This window comes from Charadrius vociferus, unplaced genomic scaffold (genome assembly GCF_000708025.1).
Source record: "Charadrius vociferus isolate BGI_N301 unplaced genomic scaffold, ASM70802v2 scaffold190, whole genome shotgun sequence".
Taxonomy (NCBI): Eukaryota; Metazoa; Chordata; class Aves; order Charadriiformes; family Charadriidae; genus Charadrius; species Charadrius vociferus.
Genome location: NW_009646608.1, coordinates 1647308 through 1664105, shown reverse-complemented (window position 1 = coordinate 1664105; position 16798 = coordinate 1647308). Strand labels below are relative to the sequence as shown.

Below are 16798 nucleotides of genomic sequence, written 5' to 3'. Positions count from 1 at the left end.
CCCTCGCCGAGTGTAACGTGGCCATCCTGGGGTGCCGAGGGGCCGGCAAGTCAGGTGAGATGGGTGCCCTGCTGCCACGGGGGTGGTCGGGCATCGGGGGGGTGCTGGTGCCATGGGGGGACACCCACCTCACCCGCCTCTTTCACCTCCTGCAGCCCTGACCGTGAAGTTTCTGACCAAGAGGTTCATAAGCGAATATGATCCGAACTTGGGTAAGATGCTTTCTCCGCGGGTGTTTCCCCCCAGTTGTCTTCCACGAGCTCCCATGAAGCATCCTTCCCATCTCCTGCATTTCCCACGAATATGGTATTTAAGGGGGGAAAAAAAATCCCATTCAAAATGACATGAAAAACAACAGAAGGGCTGGATTTGACCCAAACCCGCCTGTAAAAACAGACGTGAAAGCAACTCTCTCTCTGTGGGTATGTCCCACGGAGGAATGTCGGCTTCTCACATTGCCCCAAAGAAACTAAAAGCCTAATTATTGGGGGTCCTTCAGGAGCATCTCGTGCCTCCTGCTCGCTCCTGGGGGTGTCGGGCAGGGGAAGGGCTGGGGCAGTGAGTGCGGGCCACAGAGTGGGGGCTGCGCTTTGCAGTGAGTGGTTCTGGGCATTTTTTTCCCACTCATTTGAGTAATTAATAACTATTTTCCTAGGCCTGACTCCAGGGCGCGGGGAAGAACCATAAATGATTTATCAGGGACATTAGGAAGATATGGACCTTGTCCAGGAACCGACTCCAGCCCCTAATAACTCAGCGACTCTTAGGAAAGAAGGATAAATCCTTTCCTTCTCGGGTCTTTTTTGGGAATGTGGTTTCATCTTCCCACGTCAAAACCTTTCCGAAACGCATCCGTTAGGACCTGGCCCAGCGAGGGCATCTTTCTCCCAGGGGAACGGCTCAGCGGCTCTCCCTGCCTGCTCTCCTTCCAAAAAGAAAGGGGTGCTCCTTTTGCCTGATTTATTGGGAAACAGCCCCAGTGTCGAGCCCCCAGCTCGCTTTATCTCGCCGGGTCACGGCATTTAGATAAGGGCTGAGCCCTGTGCGAAGCAATTGCCGCGTTGGGCTCCTTCTCCTGCGGGAGCCCACGCTTGCGGCATGCAGGGGGAAATAACTGCTCCCAGCTGGGCTCACCCAGCGGCATCACCACCACCCCCCCCAAAATAATGTTGCCTCGAAGGAGCGAGCTGGGAGGTGCCAGTGGAGGATGCTCCTCACTAGGGGATGAGCTTTTTCCACGGCGCTCCAAGCATGCAGGGCTTTTCTTGGCTTTGGAGAAGACAGGACACCCCACCCCATCCTCACAACCACCCTTCTCCTTGCAGAGGACACCTACTCCTCGGAGGAGCTGGTGGACCAGCAGCCCGTGCTGCTGAAAGTGATGGACACCGCCGACCAGGTGAGGCACCGGAGCACTGCTGGTGCCAAATACCCAGTGTAAAGTAGCTGGACCACAGCTCAGCTGCTCCTCTCGCCCCCAGGATGGCCCCGGGAACTGCGAGCGCTACCTGCACTGGGCCAGCGCCTTCCTCGTCGTCTACAGCATCAACGATAGGAAGAGCTTCGAGGGCTGTCAGCGCTACCTGGAGGTCCTCGCCCTGCACGCCAGAGGCTGCCAGCGCCGCTGCCCCGTGCTCCTGCTGGGCAACAAGCTGGACATGGAGCAGTACAGGTATTGGGCATGGGGCAAGGCTGTCTTTCCCAGTAGGGGAGAGCTCACAGTTCACCCCCCCATCCCTCCGGCTGGGATGCAAACCCCGAATCTGATTTTTTTTTTGTGGTTATTTCCACCTCTGCTGGTATTCGCCACGTCCTCCCACATCTCAGAGGTTCCTGCTCTCCTGCCCAGGGGTTGATGTGCTTATTTTGAGCCCGTTGATATTTTCAGTGGGATGCTTTTTGGCTGCGTGTAAGGCAGCGTCACCATTGCCGGGCAGGGCTTGAGCCCGCTCCAGCTCTTCACTCGCCTCTGGATGTGCCCTTTCCCTGGAGCCCTTTTTCACCCCATCTCCGCTGCCAGGACTGGATGTCCCCGGTGTGTTTTTCTGGCCTTTTGTGCCGCTCTGGGGTTGTGCTGAGCGTTGGTCCCACGGGTCCTTGAGTCATGCGCATTGCTGAACACCACCCCCCCCGTCCCTCCACGCATTGCTGAGCCCCCCCGGGCCCCCAGCACGGAGGCTTCCCTGTCCCCACGGTGAAGACCTGCCCCATCTCCTCCCCGCTTCCCAGTGCGCTGCCATGGCATCCAGCCCCCCGTGTCCCTGGCGCACATCCCCAGCACGGGATGTTGCATGATTCCCCAGGGACCTGCACAGCCCATTGCTCCAGGATTTCGGGAAAAGCAAAACTCTTTTGGACTCATGTCCCCTGCTTGTCCCAGGAGGGGGGACAAGCAGGTGCTGCTCCGGCGCTCAGTGGGATGCAGGGTCCGTTGCTCCCAGCTTGCACCCCTTTTTGGGTGGGTCCCCACGGTGAAGACATGCTGCAGCACCCCAAGGGATGCTGCAGCCATCCGCTCTGCTCCCGCCAGGCAGGTGCCCGCAGCTGAAGGGATGTCCCTGGCGAGCAGGTTCGGGTGCCTCTTCTACGAGGTGTCAGCGTGCCAGGACTTCGCGGGGGTGCAGCACGTTTTCCACGAAGCCGTGCGGGAGGTACGGCGCCAGGCGGAGCGGAGCCTGCCCGTCCGACCACTCTTCATCACTGAGGAGCGTTCCTGCCTGCCGGTGGCCACGCCGGTCACCCTGCCCACCCACCACGGCTTGGCCAGCTGCACCTTCAACACCCTCTCCACCGTCAACTACAAGGAGATCCCCTCGGTGGCCCAGGCCAAGCTGGTCACCGTCAAGTCCTCGCGGGCTCAGAGCAAGAGGAAAGCTCCCACGCTCACCTTGCTGAAAGGCTTCAAGATATTTTAGGAAGCGTCCTTGTGGGCTGCGGAGTGGGTGGTGAAAAAAAAAACCCCGTCCCCCAGCTCCGCAAGGGCTGAGACCATCTGTGATGGAGTCACGGGCACCGCAGCAACTGCTGGCAGAGAGTGGCAGCACTTTCTGCGCCGGGGCAAAACCTGCAGTGGCAATTCAGAGAGCAGGCAGCGTGCCGAGAGTCCGAAATTGGCTGTGGCATCACTCTGCCTGCCCCCGTTCTGGCTTTTACCCCCCTGGCTGAGCACTGCCGCGGTGTTTGCAGCCTGTCTTGCCATCGGCACCGGGGGCCAGCCCCGCTTCCCGTGCGGACCCAGGCGGTTCCCGGAGCAGCTGGAGCCGAGGGCATCGCCAGGAGGACGAGGGCTGTCCCCAGGGCCCCCCGCCCAGCTTGGGGGCCTGGCAGACAGCAATGGGACCCCAGGAGGGGGGAATTAATCATTAATCAGGCACGGAGGCACCCATCTCATCCATCTCATAGGTCCCCTCACTGAGCAATAAGTAGGAGGAATTTTTAATTATTTTTTTTTAATCTGAACAAGAAAGGTGCAGATATTGTTTCAACCAACTAAAGGCCTCAGGTGTCCTGACTGATTTCCATGCATGGAAATAAGTCATACCAAAATAGCTGTTTTTTTAACTAACTTTTACACTATAGTATTCATTTTCAAAGGCTTTTCAAGGAGAGATGCTTCACTGATGAGGACAGGCTCTGAAAAGCCTTTGTTTAAAAGACTGATGTATTTCCCAAAATGTCTTAAATTATTTCATGGCTTCCACATGTGCCCGGTGAAGGGTGAGAAGTGAATCCTAAAGCAGACCACACTCCACCTGCGCCCAAGTCAGGGCCAAGGGCTGCGCGTTCGGTTTCATTTGCTGCATCAGGTGAAATGTTCTGCTTCTCCCTGGAGTTGCAGCTACTCTGCGGAGTAAAATATCCACGTGTATATTTGTACATACATACATATATATATATATATGACCTTACTGATGGAGAGAGAGATTCGATATCAACCACTTTGGAAAATATTTTAATAAAGAGGATTTCTGAAAAGAACAAAAGCGCTTCTGCTTCAGTGTGGCTGTTTTCCTGATGGGATGTGACAGCACGTTCCCTGGCTGACCGCGGGAAAAGCCTCCCAACTCCGGCCTCTCATCTCCCACCTCCCAACTCCCACCTCCTGCCTCTCACCCAGCCTCAGCTCCTGCCCATTATGGCTGGAGGCAGGCGGCAGCTGAGGGAGGGGGCGAAGCTGGTGCAGGAGAGAAGACGAGCGCAGCGGGTGAAGACCAGCCAGCCGGGAGCTGAAACGGGGGGGGCACGGGTTTGCCTTGAGTCCAGAGCCACTTCTGCAGGTGCAGCTCTCCAGCTTTCTTTTTCTCTCTCTTTTGTTTCCCCAGGCTAAACTGCATTTTTAAACTTCCATCACTACGAATCGAGACATTCTGATACATTCCTTAGGGCCTAAATGGTTTGACTTCAGCTGCCGTTATATGGCATCCTCAGACCTCTCTGTGTACAGAGACGTGATGGTCCCGTCCTTCCACTGGACCACCACTTCTCCTGATCTCTGCCCCTGGAGCACCGGCTCCTGCTTTCGCGGTTCGACTGGGCTGTATTCCTGCACAGGCATCAGGGCTTGCTTGGCGTCCAGCTCAGCCTGATGGGTGGCTTGCTCTGCTTCGCTATACATGTGGATCTTCCTTTTCCTGCAGGGAAGGCATAAGAAGGAACACGGAGTGAAGCAGCAAGCCCAGCCCGCATCCGGGGGCAGGGATCTACCCACGGTGATGGTTACATCCACCTCTTGGCACCCTGGCCCTGGGAACACATTAGCTGTTCACGGGCAAACCCCGCCAGCTGCATTGTGTCAGGTAAGTGGTCTGAAGTGTTTGAGTGCTCACAGCCGCGGGGTTTACACTTGGAGAACACACAGCGCACCACATCGCCCAAAGCGGGGCAGTGACAGCCAGCAAGCCATCGTTAAAACGAGAGCTCGGCTGACTTGTAACATCAGCTCTTTTTCTCTCCTTTTAAGATTAAAGCTCTAACCCAGATGTAAGTTTTCTTGCTGTGGAAGACAGCGAGTTGCTTCTCAGCTGCAGGGCTGTTGTGCAGAAGTATGGCCCAGGGGACCATCGTGGGAAGGCAGATGGGGAAAGGCTGGGGAGTCCTGCTCCAGAGCGCCTGTATGCCCCTGTACACATGGGAGAGCACCTCACACCACACATTTAACGTCACTTCCCTCCCGACAGCCCCACTGGGCTGGGCAGAGCTGTTGCAGATGCTTTACTGGTGACGAGGCAGGGCCCGGAGAAGTGGCTCGTTCCAAGTGACACACAAAGAGGGCAGGGAGTCAGGCAAGGTTTTACAGTAAAGCACAGTTTAAAGGGAGTTTACTTTTGCTCTTCTGCCCAACACTCGGGGCTTGTTCCTGCCCTGCGTCTCAGCGTGATGCCCTGCCCTGCCAAACCCACGTCTGTCTGCCTGGGGGGGGTCTCACCGCACCGCCACTCACCAAAAGACCCCCAAATTTTCCTGACTCACCTGTTTCGCACAATGTTAATGGACAGGAGGGTAAGACCCAAAATCATAGCCACGAAGGAAAGCGCGAGGACGGAGTAATTCCACGTTGACGCTGAGGGAAAACACGGAGAGGCAGTGTTAGCATGCACAGAGCGCCATGGCCTGCAGAGCTCGGCCGGGCGTTTTCGGAGGCTCCCCAGCTCAGAGTGCCATGGCTTGGCTGCAGGATGAGGGCAGAGGTGCTGGTGTCCAGCTCAGCACCCTAAGCAGAGTACCCAGGTCACATTTTTGGGTATAATCTCAGCCAACTCTCCTTCCCTGGGCAAGAGACTGACTTACACAACTGCTTTCTGCCTCTCCCACCCCTGCCTCAGGCTCTGTATCTCTCACGCTGACCACGTCTGCCTCACATGGCTTTTCAACCCTGCTGGGAGCAGCTGTGCCTGAGGGTGGGAGCAAGGCTGAGAGCGGCAGCATCCCACCATGAGCACTGCTAGAAGGGCCCCTCTCCGCTCTGCAGCTTTTGTCTCTGCTGCCCCACTCAGGCAGGCAGATTTTGACCCCAAACACCAGCTGGGGTGAGCAGCACAGATGGCAGCAGATGCTCCGTCCTTGATTTTTGTGGCTCTGACGTTGAATCTCGGGGCGCTGACCTGCTCATATCGATCTGCTCCCTCCACCCTGCCAAAACCACTGGTCATCCCAGACCTTTGATCTCTTGGCAGGCTATGCCTGGAAAGAGGCTGAACCCCCCTCTGGGAGGAGACGCTACCTCAGCAAAGCCTCATGCCTGTCTTCCCCCATGGCCTGATTCTTCTGGAGGTCGGACTGAGGGTTTAGTTATCTGGGGTAAATCACCTCCTCAGGTAATTCCCTTGGGCACCTCCATTAGGCAGGAGGGTTAACAGCCAAGGACTGTGTTTCTCTGTTTCAACTCTCAACCCGGGAATGCCAATGGGACTTACGGTCTTCTCTGCGGAAGAACCAGAGCAGCTGCTCCAGCTCGACTTGATCTATACCCAGCGCAAGGGTCATGTTGCCTGCTGTGTGGTCATACCCGTGTGTGCTGGCGAGGGCTGCAGTGAAGTACCTGTCTTGATCTGCGCTGGCTGTGGAGGAAAAGAGCAGAAAGATGAAATGCTCGCCCACTGCAATACCTCGGGCCAGAAATAGCCTTCCCCTTGGCTCCCAGGGTTGCCCAGCACATCCCTCCAGGCAGGCAGAACACAGCCACGAGGGCACAGCCCTATTTCATGCACCGAGAAGTGGAGTGTGTTTCCAGCTCGCGCTGCAGATCCTGTTATGGTGGGTCACGCAGGGTTGGAAAGACCCCAGGACGCTGACTGCGCCTTTCCACACTCTCCCCAGCAGCGTGTGTGTGTGTGTACCACCCGTCCCTGAGCACGTGGCACTTACCTGCTTTCTCCTCGCACACGCTCCTGTCCGCAACACCTTGCCATTGGGCCCTGGGGCCTCTCACGTTATTGAGAGCGACTCCTTTCCTGTTTGCCACCAGGAAGCCCTGGCTGCTACCCAGAGGAGAGAGCAGCGAATTCGAGCAGTCCCAGCTCATGTAGCCCGCGCTGCTGCAGAGACTTGTCTGCACTCTGTCGGCCCCCACCACGGAGAGGCAGCTCTGCGTGCCGTGATTCATCAAAAAATTGCCTTGCCAAGACCAGTCCTGGAAATCTGACTCTGGATTACAGTCCTCCAGTCGTAAACTCCCATTCATCGGGCTGGCTTGTAAACACTGCTTGACTTTAGCATTTTTCATCAGAAAAGCTTCAGTGTCTGCAAAGAAACCGGCATATGAGTGTGGTCACCCCCTAAGCACAGGACATAAACGCACACAGAGTGTATAGGGCAGATGGGAATGACACCCAATTCTGGAACTAGGAAATGAGCGTAGGGGAAAAGGCATTCAAGAGGCAAACTGCCTCCAGTCCAGCTTCTCTCCGCCAGGGCTGCTGGGCTAACAGCTGAGCTTTCCCTAACCCACGCTTCTCAGCAAATATGGCTCGAGCACATCCTTTTTGGTGGGTCCTGGGAAGCTCAGCTAGACTTGCCCTTGAGACTACTGCAGAGCTCTGTTTGAAACGGTATGTGTAGCTGTTCCCCGGAGCAGAGATGACGGTAAGGTCCTGTCCTGGACTTGAGCCCTGCTGGGCCCCTTGGTGTGCTGGCTGATGCCAGCCCGCAGCGCCGCGCAGCCTGGCCCATGCTTAGCCCCTTCCTGCCAATCCTGGGAGGTGGGAGACTGCTCTCTTGGTTTGTTCCAAGTGACAGAGAAGGCTCAGACCCTTTGGTGAGCCTCATTGCTCATTGCTTCTGCTTTGCCTCTGGGGACAGACATCTTGATGTCCTGCTTCAGCTGGATGAACTAGGAACTGCCTCCAGTGTCTCTGTTTCTGGGGAACCAGAGAGGGAAGGCCCTGGGGCTTAGGTCTTTCCAGTTTGGCTGCCTAACCTTAAGGTGTCAGCTGGAACATCCATCTGCACAGCAGAGGTGCAGACAGTCCCAACATACATTGATATTGGGAAAAAATCAAATGTCCGTGAGTTAAGTGTCTTCCTTGGTGTCAAAGAGATTCCAACAGTGCTGCGGGTGCAACTTTCTCCATGGTTGAGCCAGGCTGCTGCTGGTGTATACTGAGGCCCACGGAGAGGAACAAACCGTATTTCCAGAAAGTTAAGGTCTTTAGTGCATGCATTTCATAGAACGGTTTAGGTTGGAAAGGACCTTTGCCATAATACTATCTGTATGTTTGCCCTCAGCCAGTGAGGTTCATAAGGTCATACACCAACACTGGAAACTCCTGCACGTGTACACTGAGCTCCCACAAACCTGCCCTGCGGACAATGCCTTGCTGTAACCCCTGCTGAGCCTGGTGTCGGTGAGAGCCTGTGAAGAGGCACAGCCTCAGCACGTGTGACCTACTTCACCCACACTATTATCCTCTAAGCCAAGACTCTACCTTGCAGCAGGAAAAATGGGATTATCCAGAAGAACTTCATATTTGTATGTGCAGCTGGAATGGAGCACGCCTTCACCAGTGTTTCTTCAGTGCACAGATGCCTGGGAAAGAGAGAGAGATGAGAGGTGAGGGATAACCTCGCAGCATCCTCTGCTAGCTCCCACTGTGCAGTGCCACTGGTTTTATCAGTGGGAGCCCTTGAAGTTATACGAGTTATTACTCAGAGGGACTGGAGACAGCAGGCCAGCATGTTTCTTCTCCAGTGTCTACAGCAGATGAAAGGAGACAAAACCACAAGCAGAACTGACGATCATTTAAACGACTTTCTGCTCATGCTGATTCCCCTCCCTGGTCCAGCTCTGTATTTGGAGAGGGGACCTGATGTCCCCCTGCAGTCGTGCCACCTGTTTTCTTCTGCAGATGTGAGTTTGAGCTGCCAGGACAGGGTGCAGACACCCTGAGAGCCTTTAAGGCGATAGCAGAGTGGGTCCGGCTCAGGGCTGCTGCCTGGAGTGGGACCCCTTGCCTCGGTGACCCTGTGCAGACGAGAGGTTGGCTGCTGGGAGCCAGCCCCTCCCCAACAAACCCCGCTGCTTCCCTCCTTGCTCCCCTGCCACGATCCTTAGGGAACACATACTCCGTGGACAGTGACTACCTGCTGCCAATCCACGGATGGTAGAATAAGGGCGTGGAGATGAGGAAGTGGAGGGCACAGCTCCAAGAGGAAAAGCCGGCTTGCCGTTGAGGCAAAGGTATCTCCCATCCCTCAGGGAAGCAGAAAGCTCCTCCTTGACCTTTAGTCCCTCATTTGTCAGTGGCATCAATCCAGTTTTTATGGCTGCTTGTCCAACTCAGTTCTTCAACCCTCTTCTTTGGAGGGACCTGATCTGAGCAGAGGGCTTTCCCGTCTGCCCGCTGTGAGTTAGTTGGGGATGGTTAGGTCAGGCCACTGCTCAGCCACTATTCACTGTCCCCATCTGAACCGTCACTCACTCATAGGTGAATGACACCACAACACACACGCGTCCCTCAGACACGCTGGCCCCACAGGCCATTAATTATTATATGAAGACGTAGGCTTTTACGACTGTGTGATACTCTCAACTTTTACCTGCCTTTGTAGTGTGGCCTGGCACTGTCTGAAACTGTTCCCTGGAAATTGCTCACAAGCATATTCCACCTTGCCAGGCGTGTCAACACCACCGCTGCTGACTCCTCAGGGAAGCATTTGTCCTATCGGTTATAGACCTAATGATTGCTACTATTTTCCCCCCCTTCTCAATGTCTTCACAATTCAAAGTTCACATTTTATAGCCAACCAGGCATGCAGGCTTGCTCCCTGCTGCCAGAAAACCACCTGTTAGCAATTTTTTGAGGACAGAACTCTGAAGTATGTGGTCCAATTTGACTCTGTATTTCAGAAAATATTGGTAAAGCTGCTCCCTGCAGTTAGGTATGCCAATTACCTTACCATCCAGGTAAGCTTTAGCTTATACACATGGATCTCTCCTCAGAAAGGAGGAAATAAAGTCTTGGTGCCGATGAAATCAAGTTACAAGTCTGCTACACCCTAATAAGACGTGCCACTCAAATGTGTTAAATCTTGCTGTGCAAGGCTTCTGTCTAATGATTTGCCGGAACAGGAATATTTGACACGCATGTTGCTGATTTTCTCCTGAGGTGTTTCATAACTTGTGGGCCACCTCCTGGTGTCCGCACTAAAGCTCCCGTGCACAGCAGGGATGCTTAGAAAGCTGCTAAAAGTACTTCACTACTTCATAAAGTCTTCAGCGTCAACAAATCTCTACCAGACACAAGAGGCTGGAACATCTCAGGTACAATACAGTAGCGGAATGGATATTTATCATGCTTTAACAGGAAATTAGGTAAAAGATGTTAAGGGTACACCCTGTTATTTTAAAGATCTTTTACATCTACATCAAACTGACCAAACCAGTTTGGAAGTTTCACCCATCACAACTACAAAACAAAGTGTTCTCAGGCCAGTGTATCTATCCCAGCGGAGAGCCTGAGCAGGATCTAGAACACTGCCTGCACCACCAGTTTCCTCAGTAAGGAAACAGTAAGTCCCACAATTGGGCTGGACACACTCTGGAGAGTTTGGATCTTCCAGCCTGAAAGACAAATTTTTAAAGTAATCTCCTCCAGCTTCCCCTGCACAGCTGCTCTGCCCCTCTGCCCACATCCCAGCGTGGGCAAACACTGCTCCACCAAACAAGCTGAGAGAGTGTGGGTGACATCTTCTCTCTGCTCCCCTGTCCGCACGTCTCAGCAGTCACTCTGGCTGTGGTTGGATGGGGATGAGCCCTTAGATCCAGGCTGTAGACAGCTCTAAGCTGTGGGCTTTGGTCTCCTAGCCCTCTGAAGACACTCCAGACCCTTCTGAGATTGCTTCCCAGCTGCAGACCCTTCTGAGGTTGCTTCCCAGCTGGGGTACAACACATGAAGCTCAAATGAGAGAAAGCTCATGCATTTTATGCTTGTATGGAAGGAGGCAGAGAGAACAAAGAGGCCAGCACCTCTCAAGGAAACATTTTACCTGTGTTATTTCGAGTTTATATTTATACCTGAACAATTTCGTAATTTCTTTCTTCTTGCAAATGGGATTTTCACATCAAAAGCCGCAAAATTTATATGCTGTGCGCACTTCAGGAAGAAAGAGTCACTCACCAATGCTGTCCCAAATCCTCTTGTTCAAAATCAGGATCTGTGGACTTTGGTGGCATCATAGGAAATCTCAAGAAAGTACAGAAAAATGGCAAGTGACTGCTTTTCGGTCTACGTATCAATCTCAGCACTTAAATGATAAAATCCTTCCTCCTGACGGAAGCCTCTGGAGATATGAGACCCACCACACACACAAGGCAGAGCTGAGGGATCAGTGCTCTAAAGGTTGGCATCACCTGGTGAGGGGCCTGTCTTATGCGGAAACACACACATCCCCAGCTGCATGTGGACTCTTTCCAGCCAGGGAAACTACCATGTGCTCTGTATGTTGGTTTTTATGAGGTCTAATACTCAAGGCTCCATACCAAGCCAAATGTTGACTTCACTCTGCAAATGAGAAGTCTTGAGATACTTACTATATTGACATAAATAAAGATGGGGAAAAAAGTCTTCTGGAAAGACCATCAAGTACAGCTTCTGTTAAGATGATAAAGTCCCTCTGGACACTCTGCTCACTACACAATATGGGGTAATGCACTTACAATGTCCCAGACTCTGTAAAATAGTCTCCTCTTGTCAGACTCTCTCTCTGGTGGTTATCTTATCTTAACTGACTGTGTTAAAATGCATCAGCTGTTCCAAATACATTATAAAAGCGGGATGCCCTGTCTTTGGGATTCATACAGGATATACAATGGCACACCACAGAGATATAAATGGATAGGCTGGCTTATAAAGCTGCATTAAGGATCAAATTCAATTAAAGAACACAAGAAAAATATTTATTATTTAAAATATTAAAGCAAGAAGGCAGTCTGTACTATTTTTCAACCTTCGAAAAGTCAAAAGTTAAAGAGCAAATCTGAGTTATATTAAATATTTTCCTTTGACTGCTTTCCAGGCTGTTTATACACGCGAGTTATCCCACCCTGCTTCTCACTTGCCATTCAGTCTCTCCTTAAACAAGCCATACAGCCTTTGCTAAAAATTCCCAAGAATCTGAGCTTTCTAACTGAAATAAATAAATAAGCCCTTCTTTACAGATAGCTATAAATTAACCCACCAGCTAGTGCACCAGGAATGTCCGTTAATCTCCAATAACTCACCAGAAACACGCAGTTCCCAGCAGAGGGGAAGCTACATTTCTTCTTTCAGCCCCGCTGTCTGAAGACGTCTCCTCCGAGCACCCGTCAGCGACTTACTACGGCAACAAGGTCGCCTTTCCTCCTACTCTCGCTATGCTACGAGCTGTGATTCATTCTGCTCCTGAGTCATGTGTGAAGGCCAGTCCAACAGGTGAGGTTCACTCCAGCCTCTGAAAAAAACACACCACTTTAGTGGGACCATTTACAGTATGAGGTGAATGACCTTTTCCCAAAGAAAGAACCTTAGGAACTTCCAGCTTATTTGCTCAAGCTATTGGCATAATCAGTATTAAAAGAGCATGCCGAGTGCCGAGTAGAATGACACTCAGTAATAAGTTACACCCGGGTTAAAATAAAAGATAATGTTCACTCTGCCTGGCTTGGTCCTCATTGCATAAAGGAAGCATGTCCTGATAAAGCAGATTATTAGCCTTTTTTTTTTTCTCTTTTTTTTTTTTTCAGTGAACGGTCATTCTAAGGTTCTCAGAGCATCTTACCAGAGCCGCTGACTTTGCAGGCAAAGCACAAATCACCCATCAGAGATTTTGCCGCCCCTGGAGATTTTGCCATCCCTGTTTCACAGGTACTGGCGACAGCTGGCTAAGCCAATTGACTTCTACAAGGCTTTGCAGTGTCAAAAGGCTGATGTGCTGCCTTTTTGTGCCTGCCAGATTTGGAAAGGAGGATTCCTCCTCCCTGAACTACCTGATCCATGGATGGAGCTGCATACCGCGAAGCAAGCCGGACACCCCTCAGTGATGGGCTTGGAGCACACGGCTACCACTGGTTTGCTTAAGGTTAATGGGAGATGTGCACAGTCTCCACGTTTGTTCTGTTCTTGGTGTTTTCAAAGCTTGAAATAAAGTGTCTTTGGCATTGAAGCTGTGTTGCAGTGTGATTAATCTTTTGAATCCCACCTCGCATCTGATTCAGAGCTTCCTCTGGCCGTCCCTGTGAAATTTCACCCAGCAGACACACATACTCCCCAAACAGAGATGTTTTACTATTCAGCGTCAACCTGGCAGGGACTGGATGGGAACTCTCACTCAGAAATGCATCCTCTGGGAAACAAGAGCTCCTCTCTGCTGGGGGAGGTGGGTCGAGGTGGGACATCACACCATGCTGTACATTGTGCTGTCTTTCCTCCTCATTTCAAGTTGGATCATTTAAAAAGTGCCATCACACTAGGGAACGCTTTTCTACAGTGTCCTTGTGACCCCTTCCATCGCCAGGGAAGCGGTACAGTGACAGGCCAACAAGCGGTCTCACAAGCTACACAACCAAATCCTCTGGTTCGCTGCCCTTGAGAATGCCACAGAGAAAATGCCTGGCCCATGTAGCGCAATGTCTGAGTAGAGGGATGGAGATGCTAACCATGGTAAAGAGGTGGCTGCAACTGGAAGAGGGTGACTGCAAAGCCCCAGAAGGTCTCCTTTCATCCAAGGTTCCCCCATGGCTTTATTTATGTATCTATACTTCAATTAAAAAAAAAAAGTATTTCCCAGCTGCTGTGTGGAAGCTGGGCACGACGATGTAACCCACATTTCTCTCAACTGAAGCCTCTGAAAGCAGGTGAAGAAACCTGATCAGAGGAGACAGAGTGCCTGCAGCCCCTGGGAAGTCACGGGCAGCTCTACAGCTCTGCAGCGGCCGTTTGGGTCCCACCCTGCCTTTGGGCTGTTTGCAGAAGAGGTGTCCGACAGCTCCTCTCACACGGGAGACCCCCAAAGCCCTACTGCAGCCCTTGCAAGTCCAGTGTCCCACAGCCAGTGGTGAAGTGACGGGCTACCTCCACTCACCTCCCTGGGGTGGCGTGGTGTGGGTCACAGACAAGCCTTAGTGCACCAGCACAGCAGTTCCTATTTCACCCACCATATCCCCCCCAAAAAATAGTGTCAGGATGCAGGTAGGTGGCCAAGATGCCTTTAGGACTCAGTGTGATGTGCGTGGAAATAAAACGTTTCCCACTGGTTAGAGTTGGCCATTGCACCCAGTAATCCTCTCCTTCTCCACAGGACCATGAATGTGCTCAGGAGCAATCTCTTCAGCAATGGCTGTGTTTTATTTCATATTTCCCCTGACAACATTGGCACCCTTTAACAGGAGGTATCTTTTTACTTCTTGGAGACACTTTCAGTGTCTTTGGCTAGGAAGCAAAGTGGAGATAGGATGTTGATTTGTGTTCTGCTTCCTCCTCGGATTTGTCTTCACTGCTCTTAGGAAGAACTTGTCTGACCTTGGCATTTCAATTTTGCTTATCTTTTTTGATCCCTTCTGTGTCTTTGACCCGAAATGCCTGGTTACAGAATAACTAATCATTCAGGGTTGGCTTTTTTTTTTTTTTCCGTGTACAAAAGCAGAGTTCAAATGCAGCAGGAAAGCAAGATTTGTGAGGTTTGGGGTTGTTTTTTTTTTCTTGAAACAATCAGATTGCTGCTTTCATTCTGCTGGAAAAATTTACATCCAAGCAAATCTTCAGTTAAAATTCATGTACACTGTGTCCAAGGCATAATACTAAATAATAGCTGTAATCTCTTTGAACTATACAGTTGTATCAGAGCTGAGGATGAATTACTTGGGAGCAAGTACACTGGAGTGAATTTACGTCCACTTCATAAACTCCCTGCAAATGAAACATTAATTACTTCATGCCTAAGTCTGACAAAAACTCAGCACGGAGTTTCAGTATTTCCAGGAGCCCTAACTACCGGCAGAACTGAGAATCCCTCTCCAGCATTTAAGTCCCCTGACGAGCAGCAGGTGAAGCTCCACACACAGTGCAGATGTGGTGCTGACACGTTTAATGCTTTCCGTGCCAAGATCCGATACCTGGAAATTAACAGCAAGAAGCAGCCAGATACCAGGGTCTAATTTTTGGGTGGCACTGGGGCCATCCAAACACTCATGGTACCTCCCTGGCCTTTCTGAAGTGTTGATGATAAATCCAGGGTTTCACCCAAGACCTGAGAGCTGGTATTCTCCTGCACGACACAGGATGTCTCCTTCCAGCCTGCCTTTCAGCCATTGCGCTGTCTGCTTCTGGAAACCATGAGTATTTTTCAGCATCTGAGATACTATGTGGTCAAATTTTTTTAGCATCTGAGAGACGTGGTCAAATTACACACTGTCTGGAACACTGCTTCCTCTCTTTTGGCACCTGATACCCTTAAGTGCCTGTAATCACTTAGTTATTGTGCAACGACTAATTGTTCCCTGTTTACCAGCTCCATACTATTTATGATAAGACAGACTGCTCGCCTGCCCTTCCTCCCCCATCTGCTTTCCAAGATGAACTCTGCTGGTTGCATTAATCTCTTCTCAAGTAGAAGCTGCTCCTTCATCCTTGTCACCATCTTGTTTATCCTTCGGGTTTTTTTTTATTATATCCTTTCACCTATGCACCCCGAGATGAGGCGGCTGGAATGGAACACTGTCCTGCATGTGACTGATCTGAGGATTTTCAGGAGGCTCCCCAACTAATAGAAAATTAAGTTTTCTGGAGCAATTGATTTTTATGCACTGATTCTGAGCTAGGAAATTACCTTGCTTTTTAGTAGTGTATTCTCCTTTTCTCAGGGTGCAGGAATATAGGCACATCAGTAGGATGTCATGACTCTTTTTTTTTTTTAACCTATTAAAAGCACTTTCTCCTTAGTTTTCCTTTGTTTCCACTACTGGAGATGGAGGCATCTTCCACATTTGAGAGAAGAAAGCCCTAATGATGGGCAAAACAGATATGAAAAGGGGAATGAATATGCACACCACTGCTCAGCACAGCACAAAATTTCACTTTCCTTACTGATCCTTCCCTTCTCTATCTGTCTGACATAAATTCTGTCATCCAATTTCCAAGTAATTTACATGTTTTCACTGGCATATAGGAAATGTTTCCACATTCTCACATTCCACGTTTTAGAAATTCTTAGTGTCAAAGACTGTAAGATGTACTGTGATTTAGATGCACAGGGAATCTGTGTGTGTAATTTACATTAAATGAAAAGCTACACAAATAAACCATCTTCCCATGGGGGAAAAGAATGTTCTTGGTAGAACGATAAAATATTTTCATTCTTATGTTATGGGAGAAGACAGTTCTTTAAGTGGTTATCCTGACCCCATAGTTTACAAAAAAGCATTCTTTAAATTATAATCACTGTTAAAACAAAGCTGTCCAGAAAGGCAGACGCAGATAGCAGCTTATCAAACGCTGCATTGCAGCCAGCAGAAAATCAGTGGCTGCGGTGTCAACACCCCTTTCTGCCCCTGACATTTTTCCGCGTTATCTCCGCCCTGAGGCAAAGCGGCCGCTTCACGGTCATACGGGGCAGGGTTACGGCTCCACCGCCACGGGAGGCGCTCCCTTGGGCGGCAGCACCGACGCTGTGGAGAGACGGCAAACCGGGGCGGCAGGCCGCGCTCGGGGTGCGCTGCCCAGACCGGGGCTGAGGCAGAGGCCTGGTTGCGCTCCCCGAGACGGCTCCCCCTTCCCTCGGCGCCTCGGGCCCGAGAAGCGCTACCCGCGGGGTAACACGCCGCCCTGAA

At 51.3% G+C, this 16798-nt stretch overlaps 2 protein-coding genes across 2 annotated transcripts in view; both read left to right on the top strand.

Annotated features, from left to right (window-relative positions):
• Positions 1 to 2915, top strand: part of RASL12 (RAS-like, family 12) — a 3888-nt gene extending 973 nt beyond the window's left edge. Inside the window, exons 2-6 of the mRNA XM_009887461.1 lie at positions 3 to 54; positions 156 to 212; positions 1326 to 1399; positions 1482 to 1672; positions 2531 to 2915. Of these exons, the coding sequence (XP_009885763.1) occupies positions 3 to 54; positions 156 to 212; positions 1326 to 1399; positions 1482 to 1672; positions 2531 to 2915 (759 nt within the window). The remainder of the gene's footprint in view (positions 1 to 2; positions 55 to 155; positions 213 to 1325; positions 1400 to 1481; positions 1673 to 2530) is intronic.
• Positions 2916 to 12384: 9469 nt separating this feature from the next.
• The window catches only part of MTFMT (mitochondrial methionyl-tRNA formyltransferase), a 10668-nt gene continuing 6254 nt past the window's right edge, over positions 12385 to 16798 (top strand). Inside the window, exon 1 of the mRNA XM_009887450.1 lies at positions 12385 to 12407. Within this exon, the coding sequence (XP_009885752.1) occupies positions 12385 to 12407 (23 nt within the window). The remainder of the gene's footprint in view (positions 12408 to 16798) is intronic.